Raw genomic sequence first — 12,672 nt, 5'->3', positions numbered from 1 at the left:
GAATATCTTTTCTCACGATATATCTTCGTAGTAAAAACGTGTTTTTATTTACTTTACACAAAACTAATTGTAGCTACTAAAAATCATTTGTAGCCCCATGATTTTCCGCCGAATGGCAAACATTTTTGACGCCTTATAATGTTTATTTTTTCCTCACGAAAACTAAAAATCGTAGATGATGGAACATGCTTGTACTTACAGCGCTGTGTGTAAATGAAAAACAAAATTATTACCTCACGCTTTTAAAATTCGCTGGTCAAAAATTAGAATCACTTTTCTCACAATATATTTCATAGAACAAAGGGTTTTTCTTTACTTACAAAAATATAATTTGAGTTACTAAAAATCATTCGCTGCTCTATTATCTTCCCGCTAATTGGAAAATATTTTGGCTCTACATAACATTTATTTTGCCCTACGTAAATCTACAAAATCGTAGAGATACTAGAATATACTTTGTACCCTACGGGTTTCACGCGTAGATGAAAGCAAAACTATTACCTATGTTTCAAAAATTGTGGCAAAATTATAATATCTTTTGGCTACGATATATTTCTATAGATAAAAAGTGTTTTGTTTTATCTACAAAAATTAATTGTAGCTACTAAAAGTCATTCGTAGGCCATGATCTTCCCGCGGATGGAAAATATTTGGCGCCTCATAATGTATATTTTGCCATACAAAATATATAAATCGTAGATAATGGTACATATTTATCTACGAAAGTTACTACGTAGCGAACAATAACATAGAGAATACCCAAATTTCTTGTAGTGCATGGAAGCATGGTATGAAATAGCTAGATCCATTCTTGGTATTTGAGCTTCATTTCTTGGTCTTTGTCCATTATATGTTATAACACAAGATATATGTTGTTCATTGCTCTCATCCAATCAAGAAGACAATTGGGTGTAGATCTACAAATTAATCATCGGGATTCAAAATTTTAGGGTTTGCTAGCTTTTGGCAGGATTGGAGTGTAATTTTTTTTTATCATCGAGATCGAAAATTCTAGGTTTTGCTAGCTTTTGACAGGATTGGTATACAAAAATTTACTCTTCTTTTAAGAAAATCTACTCTTCTTTTGGATTTTATCATAATTTAAACATTTTCAGAAATTTAAAATAAATCTACTCTTCTTTTAAGAAAATCTGATAAAACATGATGAAGATCTTTGACTAAAAAAACACACACAAAAAAAAAAAAAATTAACTAAAGAAGAACAACACAAGGCAACTATAAAAAAAACATATATAACACCTGATAGAAATAGAGTAACCTTCCCACACAATCATCAGTCTCTTAGATCAGACATAGCAACACTAAAAAAAAATACATATCATCAACATAATTTCCCTACTGTTCTAAGATCCTTTTTTGCTCATCTTTCCTTATTATTATTGTGCAATTGTCAACCAATTTGTTTTGTGTATAGCAATAAAAAAACATATCATACTTGCAGCTTTAATGTATCTGTCCTTATGATGATTTAATACAATTTGCAGTGTTAGCAAAGCAAAACAAAAGAAAGAGAATGAGTACAGAAGAATTCAAGACAATTTGCAGTAACCTAAGAAAGAGAAAGAGTTACCAAGACGCTACAATTGATCTTGGCAAAGAACTGGTTTGACTTCTTCCTTTTACTAAATTTTAATTGTTTCTTTTTTCATTACTCTCTCTTTCTTTCCATCGTTTTTTATCTATTATTGTTCTGATAATCATATAACCTACTCATTTATGTATTCTTTGCTACAAATATGTGAAATAACCTAGCAAATCCCTTCAAGTGATGAAAAACATTAATTTAGTATATGGAGGAGGCAATATTGGATTAATGGGTTTGATATCTCAAACTAGTCTTTGATGGTGGAAGACATGTTCTTGGGTATGATTTATTTTTTAAAAAACAAAAATTAATAAAAGCCCATTTGTTTTAAAAAAAAAATGAAGATATTAACATTTTTCCCCATATACTCAAGATCATTCCCAAAACTCTAATGGATAAAGAGGTATGAAAAAAATATTGAATTTCATGACAAACTATTCAAAAATAAAAACATAAACCACAAATAACAATGCCTATTTAGTAATATATTGTTTTATGAATTTGGCAGATCACTGGCGTCACTATAGGAGAAGTAAAACCAGTTGTAGATATGCACCATAGAAAAGCAGAGATGACTCGAAATTCTGATGCCTTTATTGCTATGCCTGGTTAGTACATAACCTACATTTCATATTTATTATATGCCCATTAACATTGTTTAATTTTGTTATCGTTCTTTTATCATTCATTATGCACAAAAATACAAACCCTCTCAGAAGTCATTATATTTTGATTTTCTGGAAATAAATAACCAGAATTAAACAAAATAAACTACTTAATCGCAATTGGAATTGTTATGCAGGAGGTTACGGCACTCTTGAGGAACTTTTTGAAGTGATTACTTGGGCACAATTAGGCATATATAAAAAGCCGGTAATTCGATGGCAATTGTATACATACACAATGGAAATGATGAACAAATTAAGACTAACTTATTCTTTGTTTTAGGTCGGATTACTGGATATTGATGGCTACTACAACTCATTGCTTTATTTCATTGACCAAGCTGTAGAAGAAGGTATCATCAACCCAAGTGCATGACATATAATTGTCTCTGCTTCAAACGCAAAAGAGTTGATTGACAAACTCAAAGTAATGTTGAAATGCTGAAAAATAATATGTGTGTGTATATATATACTAAACATTGTTCTGTTACAGGACTATTAAAAAAAACTTTCACTAATACATTGGTCTTTTACAGGTATAAAATACTGTTAGCCATAAGAAGGAAGGAAAAGCATCAACCCCAAACCATCATCAAATTCATAGAGTTGACTCATCGAAAAACAATGCCTGGACGTCTCTCAGATCCAGTTCATCTCCCAAAATCTCATCTTTAGTAACTTTGATCAACCTCAACCTTCCTGTTGCCATGGATGACGACGTTGAACACTCCACTATCTCTAATACACATCCATAATGACAACCATTGAGTGTAGTCGAGTTGTTTAATTTTTTCCCCCTTTTTTTGTTTTTTTATTGTTTAGAGTTAGAGATGAGAAATTGAACAACTTTTTGCTATGTTTAATTCAAGTGGTTTTGTTCGCTAAGATGAGAATAAAAAACTGAGTGAAATATTAAATTGAGTAAATGTGAATGACATCTCAGTGAATTTGAGTAACTCTGGCAAACTTACTTGATCAGATAAAACAAGTGGGTAAATCCATCACAACTCAACTTTTCTACCATTAATAGGAAAAAAATCTATGTCATAATTTCTTCATGTATGAAGAAATCCTTACTAAATTTATGCAAAGAAAAATGAAGAAAAAGAACAAACCGTCAGCGTAAGAGCGGGCCTCCACACTAGTAACAATAACATCTCTCCCTTATAATTACTAGAATTTTAAACCATAATTATCTAGTTTCTATAATCTTATAGGGTGGTTAAGCAAATATAATCTTTTCATGTGACAATTTTATATATTTCTTTTCTAATTTAATCTCTAAAATTTTTAAATATATTATTAACTTAAAATCATAATATTCTCTACAATATTAATTAATAAATAATTAAATCAAAATTTTTATTGGATTAGTAAGGAAGTTTTTTACTCCAACATAATTTATTAAAAAAATATTTTAACTATAAATTTTTCTTAATCTTCATATTAACAATATATTTTAATGAAAAAAATCTAAATTAGGATAAAAACAATCATTATAAGTTTATATTAACAATTTTTCATTATAAAACAACCATCCATATTTTTAAATTTCTTAAATTTATTATTTCTATATTTAAATATAAAAACATTTCATTTAGTAATTTTTTCAATTTTTGCTATCTAATGACCCTCTTTAATTAAATCAATAGTTCTTCAATAGATTAATCTTATGCCTATTAATATCCAATTTTAAAAAAATTATTAAAAATTTTAATAATAAGCATTTAACAAAATAAAGAAACAACTATAAAATTTTATTTAGTTTGATTTATTTGAATTATCTTAAATAATTTCAAATGTTTAAAAATTCAATTCAATATATGTCTATGCAACATCACTCTAACTAATTCACCAGCAAATTTTTAACTATGATTTCTTTTCACTAAAAGATATAAACAATTGATAAGGTTTACATTAGTTAAATTTAGTTCCACATCAGCTAGGATAAGAAAAAGGGAATATCAATTGCCTATAAAAACTGGTGAACAACACAAATTTATTTTGTGTTTTTTCATATATTTTATTTATTTTAAATGATATTTAAAATTTAATTTTAATAAATAAATAAATAAATAAAAACCGGTTGGCTGACCCATGAACCGGTGGGTTCTGGATTCTCCTAGGTCGAGTCTGGGTCACCTCAAGGTGACCCGTGACTGGCGGGTTGAATCGGCCAGGCGGTTTGGCACTGTTGACCCAGCTGGTTATCGGTCGGTCTTTGGCTGATTCGGACCCATTGGATCAGGCCCGCCGAGCCCGATTAATCAGCCCCGGTTAATCAGCCCATGCCCCTCTCTAGATTTATGAGCTATATTGGTCATTTAATGTGTCATTCATAAATTTGTACAAGAAACTATTTCAATGTATTTGAATACAAAATTTTATTTTTGTGAACCACCTCTTTGTTTATTTCATGTCCCACTAAGAAAACAAGTTTGAATCTAACCTCACATAGAATAAAGACACAAATGTACTGATCTATCAACTCCACCATCCTGCATATCTCTGACACATGATTTATATATATTAAAAAAAATTATACTATCAAGTTTAAATTTTAACTTACCCAGAGTAATAACACAAATATAATTAGATATTAACTGTGGCCTTCTGCATATCTGACACATGAATTTCGCAAAAAAAGAAAAAAAAACATTTCATCTGTCGCTCAAATCTCAAAGACTTATTCTCACAAAAATGCACTTTTTTAAAAAATAGAACAAAGATAAATTTACTTGTTAAAAGAACTTATGGCGCCATAATTTGGAGCTTGACCTGATCAAATCAGCAAAGATAACTTTGAGATGCTAAAAAGCTGAAAAAAAAATGAACTTAAAAAGCCATTATAGTAAAAAGCTCCAACTTAAAATTTTTGGAGAAAGCACATACAAAACCTGTCAACACAAAACTAAACAAATCCCCTCAAAATTGCATCAAGTTAATTCAATGAAAACTAGATTGTAAATCAACTGAAAGCCATCAACATCTCCAAGGATATATACATATACTGCAAAAGTATCCATTTTAACTTTGAGCAGCCAAATATTGCCTCCTGTTTTCTCATCTTCATTGCTTCACCACAGAGTGAAGTATAGTTGAAGCTGCAACCATGCTAGGGCAGCAACTGGGTAAAGAGGATCCCAATTCTTGTATTAATGAACTGCCAGGATTTCCTTTTGAAGGCCAGAGAAGTTCAAAGACCTCCATAGCGGCAGCTCTTTGCTGTTCATGGGCAGCTTCGTCAAGCATTATATTGCTGTAAAATCACCACATTACTAGATATAAACATGATAAACATATTTCATTAATGCTTGAATCTTAGCTTTGCATTGATTAAATTAAGCAAATCAGTTTGACTAAATCCAAGTTCAAATTCAGGTCAATGGCTGCATGTCTTCATAAATTGTTGGACCTTGAAGTGTCGTAAAATAAATATAGCAAGCATAAATCAATCACATTAAGAAGGTATAATACATAAAAATAACCTATTAGTATCTAGTGAATTGATGTTCATATTACAGAGATGCTGGTATTCAGATGATGAAACGGTGATGCTCCAAGGATTTATATCATTAAGAAACTAAATCATGATTTTTGTTCTTCCACTTCAAAAAGGAACTCTGTTTATTGACATCTGCTAATTGTTGTGTTCTCTCAATGACCAATTCAGGATTACAACATCATCATGATGTGTGTTCCCTATTTATAACAGTGCACTCAACTATTCAAGGCTGTTAAGCTTCATTATCTTCTGGTATGCTTAGGAAACTGCTCCAGTTTAGGCTTATCAGTTCATGTGACCTGCCCAGATACATTGTATTCTACTGGTACTTTCTAGCATATTCAGTGTGTTTGGCAAATGGATAACATATCTCGGATGAATACGGAGGGATAAAAGTTATCCCGGGTTTATCCTAGGTTTATGTCAATCCAAAAATCAACTATTGTTTGGTTGAACAATGGATATGCGAAAACATCATAAGACTGCATTCAAAAAACTTGGATAATTGTTGGATAAGCCATTCCATGTCGAAATAAAAATAAATTATTGAAGTTTAGCCTTCGATAAGAGTACTGATTGTGATAACAACTTTTATGCTTATCCTTGTCTTCAACATGGGTTTTGGTGAGTAACAGCCTGATAACTTTGAATGAACCCCTTTGATCAAGGTTTATCCAATTACAAACACAAGAGTGACAACCCACAAGTATGGGCCACTCCTTTTTATATTCTTCTGTTGTCTTTCATTTGATTGCATAATACAAAGTTCCATGTTCAACTAAGTAAGGCCATGGTAAAAGTTTCAAGTGTTTCCACACCATTTCTGCCATGTTCTGTTCTTAAATTTTCCCCTTGACAGATATTAATTAGACTAATCAAATCAATTAGATGGTTCTAGATAGGGATTCTAGGTCTGGTCAATTACTTGTTAGGGTTTAATGGTGCTTTGCTTTGCAAACATAGCTTATTAAGAGATAAAAAAAAGCAGGTATATGTTCTAAGATTTTCGAATGTTAGAAAATACATCGTTGGACTTTTAAAAAAACAGTGAAGGAATTTAAAAAAAAATTACTGAAAAAGGGTATATCAGCAAGGACATTACCTAAGGGCCATGGAAAGGTTATTAGGTGTGCACTCCTGGAAAAGAACTTCAGGAATAATGGGTGAGTTCAGAAGAATATTTGGCAAGGATATGCATTTTAACATTGTCCTATACCTAATCAGCCACTCCGTTAAGATATGAGCTCGATATGCAACTACACAAGGTAACCCAGCAAGCAGCAATTCCATAACAGCTGTTCCAGAAGTACACAGTGCAGCTCTGCTTGCCTGCAAAAGTTTCAAAATTTATCAATAACCTGCAGGATTTACCTTTTATCTAATTTATCAACAAAAACTTTAGTCATAGCAGTGGCAAAAGACATTCAAATTTATAAAATACTTGTTAAAAATTAAATATATCAGGTATTCAAGGAAACTAACACCCATTATCATTCACAAATCTGAGAAACTGTGACTGAGTAATTATAAGAACACAAGAAGCCAAAACTAAATGCTACAATACAGGAAAACAAATAATAACTGCATCCAACTTTGACATCAAAATCAGCAGTTTTGAAAAGACTGAGGAAGCAACAAGCATGAAGTGAAGAGTAAATATTTGATGTTCTGGCATACACTGAATGCATCGTATTTTTTGCTTAGTGAGGACCCGGATATCAAAACGTTCGGCACTGGCCAAGACTGAATCTCTCTATTGATATAGGTCTCCACCTGGCGATTGGGTGCAAGAGGAATAATAGTCGATAAATCAGTAAATGTGTCTTTTAACTGTTCCACCGTTTTTGAGAAAATGGGGAGCATCCGCTTGACTTCTTGTAGCCTGCTTCCAGGAAGTAAGGTAATAACAGTGGCACCTGTCACATTGGATGCTCATATAATCAATCCAGAAGGAAAAAACCAAATTTTTTACCAAGCAAAATGTTGAACTGAAAAATGTGTAGGTGGTATAACACGGTTCAAAAGTTAAAACAGCGGCATATGATGAACATAATTAAAAGAAAGCTAGCGAATAACAATTACAGTAATCACACATCTTTCTTTAGTGCCAAGATGAAATCCTGCTCTCTAGATCCAGATTATACACTTCTCATCAAAAACGTAGTTATGATATGTTGCAAAGAAAATCAAGTGTATTTGGGAAATTTTATTTAAAAAATTATTATAAAAAAATTTCTTCCTTGGCGCGCCATCAATTTTGGCAAGTCCCCAGTTGGTCTCTGAAGTTTTAATCATTTTCCTTTCATCCCTTCCCCTCTTTTCTAATGATGAGAATGTTAAGCATGTGATAAATAGTAAACAAAGTAGTAATACTAAAGATAATGAATATTCAATAAAAATAATAGATATTGCGTGTACACACACACACATATATATATAAACGAGAGCTACCAAAAAGAATTATGAATTGTTAAATACAATGGCCAAGGACCGGCAACTCAGGAAGTGAAATTTTCCAAGTACCAATATTACAGAATAATTTCCCAGGGACTTTCACACAATTACCCTTTTCATTTGGTTCACTGAAACCATCATTTGCGCCATGTTAGCAATCAAAAAGGAATGAGGCTACAGAGATTTCTGAAGATAGGGCAGGACCAAAATGTCTTCTAAAATGAACTGAAGAAGATTGCACATCTGTTACTAACAATCCCCATTCAAAGATGATGTTTAATAGGAAATATTTATGGAAATGCTCAAGTAATGTTAGAAAGGCTTGTTGGAAATAATTGTTCTTCAAAGATTGATAGATATAAACAGTTTGATGCACTTTGGAGATGAGACGGAGGAATGAATATAAATGAGTTATACATGGTAGCATGCGCAGTTAAAAAAAGGTGAAGCAAGTAAAAGTGCTACACATGCACCAATGACAGCTATGTTGATGACAACAACATAACCAAAAGTTTATGCATGTAGTTAACCAGGGGAAAAATGCAAATTAAATCAACTGATCGATATCATAAACTTATCTGGAAAAAGGAATATTGACAATGAAATGAAGTTAAGACCAAGAAATGTTACCCGGGGAAAGTCCATGCTCCTGTCGGAAACCATCGCCATTTCTTTGCACTTTCCATTTTGCAACTGAACCATCCATCTCCTATTAAACATCCAATGCATACATTTTTGCAGAGAATTAGGCATAGACATCTACAGAATAAATAGATGCAAAAAAGGGAGGAAAAAAAGCAGCAAGAGTTGATAATTCCTTATTCTGAGCAACAAAAATTAAAGAGAATATAACTTTTGAATTACTAAAATTTCAGTCAGAAAAAAAAAGTATTTTATTTATGCTTTCTTCTCAAAAATTGGGAATTAATAACATAATTGAATATTTTAAGATGTAACAAACTTTTAGTTATTGGTAGAAAAATAGGTATAAAGCTGGCTGTAAAATTGTCGGCCAAACCTATTAGGACGTCTTGAGTATTGCAAGAAAGAAAACCTTCTTCGGATTAATTCATAATAAATTAATGGAATTTCTTGAAAAATAACCAAACAAATAAAGAAAACTGCATGGAAAGTTAGTTAATATTGGCTGATTACGGCAATATTTTAGCAGTCAAATGATCTCAAATTAAAAAGAGCCCTTATCTAACTTATAAATGTAACTTCTGTACTTCAATACAGATGAAAAATTCATGCGAGAGATCTAACAACGGCAGAAGGTATTAGAATTAGAAGTGGAAAATGAAAGAATAAAACGAAAGAAAAGCATGTGTATGATGCTTACAAGGCACAGAGAAAAACTTCATAAATTAGGGTAACACAAGAAGAAATATGGATATTATCTTTATACATTCTTTTCCACTAGAGAACATATTAGGAATCCAATAATTCTGACAAAAGTTGCAAAAACAAATGAAATATTTTACCACATGCACAATAATTACATGCATATACGCAATGAGATGACAACTATGCTCAGCAAGCATGCCTTTCTTGGAAACTTACATGATCAATAGTGAATCCATTGCAAGCAAAAAGTGGGGAACATACAATGTTAATAATGTTTAATGGTAATGTGAAGGAACTTGATTCCTATGGAATTATAGCTTTTCACAACAACAACAACAACAAAAAAGAAAGAGAAATAAACAGCAAGATTACACATTTTTCCAGAAGTACCAACAATACTTAAAGGTGAGCAAAACAAATTTGAGATGACAATAACAACTATAGCTTCTTTATCGACTACAAGCTCTTAGCGCATCTTAATAAAAAAAGCATATGGTATATTGGTATTAGACCTGCAAAATGTCATCTTTTTAGCTTATGCATATTTTTCTAGAGAACAGCAAATCAGCAAGATTAACTATGCAATTAGAGTATATTCAACCAAGCATATGAAAAGACATGATGCCTACAGTAGGTAAGGGTACCCAAAACAGACAGTTATATGGTCTCCCGCGTATTTTTGTTGCTTCTGCTGGCTAGTAAATAGGATAACATACACTTTCGATAAAAAGTTTAACAAAATCTCCTAGTAACATAAAATTTTATAAACCCTTAATGCTCACCTGTTTTACAAATTTTCAGTAAGCTTTTCCAAAGATACCATACTAACCATATGATGGAAAAATCAGATAAATACTTGAAAGGGAGAGAGTCTACCTCATTAAGGTGAACATGATCTTCCAACATGGGATGGCCAACATATGTAGCTGGCAATCCATTTGCTCTACAAACTTCTTCTTCGAAATGGGAGAATGCACAGCAAATGGTCAACAAATTCGCGCAGCCCTTTCAACCTAGCTTCACCCCCTTTCCACGCCCAGAATGATGGGGCTACATAATGCACATGCAAAGCACTTTGTTTGCAATCTGACCTAGCTGCAAAAGGCACTCAACCGCTAAACACTTCCCAGCACACAAATCTAAATCAGGCATTAGCAACATTTGCTCCATCTTAAGAAGAAGCAAATAGCTAGTAGCTCACTATAGATTAAAGGCAGCATGTTGTGTACCTTTAAGCTGCCTCAAGAACCGAAAAGAGAACCCTTTTGAGTCAACTGTCACTACAACGTGAGGTTGAAATGAGATTGCTGCTTCTACAGTTTCTTTCAACCTCCTCTGTCACATTCAAAATCTAGCATTACAGTCAGACACCAAACAATCTCAATTAGAAGGCGCTTATGCAAAGAATTACATTGATAAGTTCACCCTGATTTTGTTAAGGTATGGCAACAACTCCCACAGGCCCATAACTGAGATGTCCTCCATTGGAAACAGAGACTTCAACCCTTCTTTGTGCATCAAAGCTCTGGATAAGAAAGTCAAGGTTGATGCAAACATCAAAAAATTGAAAATCAAAAATTTGAAAAAGAATAAGCCAGGGATTATGTATGAGGGTCCCTAACAAGAATGAAGTAAATTACAAGTACAGTACTTCAATATGGAAACTTTTGTTTCGAATCCCATAAAATACATGCTTTCGGATAAAAACAAAAACTGCACAAAATGCAGAAGCATGATCTGTGAATTTGAATGTGCCAAACAAGAAGAAATAACTTACTGTAATTATTGTAATTCTTGCTACCAATCCCTTAAATCACATTATAGAAACAATCACTAAAAAAAAGACTGCAAAATACAGAAGCAATGAACTATGGTCATGAATGTGCCTAACATGGACAAAATGAAATATAAAAATTATAAGAGTAAATTACAACTGATCCAAATCTGGCTAAGGTAATTATAATAACTCAACATTCAATTTCTTGAAACACATACAAAACAATACAAGCAAATCAATAAAAAATGAAGACTGTTTTTCAAAATCATTAAGAAAATGAGCTATAAATCACTAATATGTGCCTCACAAGAACTAAATGAACTACATAACAAGAATAATACAAAGATTTTTATACACGAGCATGAACAACAGATTGGATTGATCCTAGCGAGAACAAAAATAAATCATAATAATTCAGCATTTCAACTCCTTGAATCAGACCACTAAAGAGCAGTAACAACAACAGTAATAATCAAAGCTCCCAAGTCCTCCGCTCACATACTAAAAAGCAAATGAAGCAGTGAGAGAGGTTTTAGGGAAAGAGATAGAAGAACAAACCCCCCAACTCCGGCAAAGCGAACAGGAAACGGAGAGAGAATCCTGAGGGAGGCCATGAGGCGAGAGGCGATGGCATCGCCAGACACCTCCCCAGCGACGGTGAAGATCCTAAGCTCGCCATCCCGAGCAGCCATGTCGATGGCTCTGGTGCCATAGAGAGGAGAAGAAGCAAGCATGGAGATCATCCTCCATGAAGAGAAGAAGCTCGGAAGAGAAGAAGAAGCGCGATTGGTTCTCTCGGCAGCAGCGATCACTCTCGATATCATGTTCCGGCGAGCGTTGCGGCGATGAAAATGATTTCCGCATCAGCCGTTTTCTTCTATTTTCCGTTTTCGTTTTCACTCGTACAAAATTACCAAAACACCCCTACTGCTTGTTTGCTTCAAAATAGAAGAAGCACAAACAAAACAACGACCAGGTTCAAATTCATAGCTTATCTATATTCTTAATAAATAAATAAAATTAAAGCGGCATTATTATCATTATTGAGTTATTTTCATCAACGCACCTGTGACCCTCACCCTACATTAATTTGATATTCAAACTTGTCTTTTTGACAATGTTATGTTTTTCTTTATTTATTTTTAAAAGATGATAAATACATATTAGTATTTTAATTACATGTGAGTTATTATTTTGAATGCATTTATCAAGGGACGTGCACTTATATGAGTAAATGGTTCAATGTCACCCTAAGTTAATTCTTTCAATGAAGATTCGTATCAATGAAGATTTGAATCGGTGCCACTTGCTACTAACC

General features: G+C 32.6%; 1 protein-coding gene and 1 pseudogene across 1 annotated transcript; one reads left to right on the top strand and one right to left on the bottom strand.

Annotated features, from left to right (window-relative positions):
- Positions 1-1,534: 1,534 nt before the first annotated feature.
- On the top strand, positions 1,535-2,813 carry LOC120249615 (annotated as a pseudogene).
- A 2,306-nt stretch (positions 2,814-5,119) lies between these two features.
- LOC120283182 (probable lipid-A-disaccharide synthase, mitochondrial) lies at positions 5,120-12,286 on the bottom strand. Its single transcript, XM_039289892.1, is given in 9 exon segments — positions 5,120-5,530; positions 6,879-7,105; positions 7,454-7,692; positions 8,861-8,939; positions 10,454-10,540; positions 10,542-10,672; positions 10,807-10,912; positions 11,003-11,102; positions 11,913-12,286. Coding segments are annotated over 9 exon segments (1,425 nt in total). The 5' UTR covers positions 12,179-12,286; the 3' UTR covers positions 5,120-5,340.
- Positions 12,287-12,672: the final 386 nt, after the last annotated feature.

The sequence above is a fragment of the Dioscorea cayenensis genome, chromosome 3 (genome assembly GCF_009730915.1).
Source record: "Dioscorea cayenensis subsp. rotundata cultivar TDr96_F1 chromosome 3, TDr96_F1_v2_PseudoChromosome.rev07_lg8_w22 25.fasta, whole genome shotgun sequence".
In the NCBI taxonomy this organism is placed as follows: Eukaryota; Viridiplantae; Streptophyta; class Magnoliopsida; order Dioscoreales; family Dioscoreaceae; genus Dioscorea; species Dioscorea cayenensis.
Note: the sequence above shows the minus strand (reverse complement) of the source record. Positions and strands in the feature narration are given on the sequence as shown.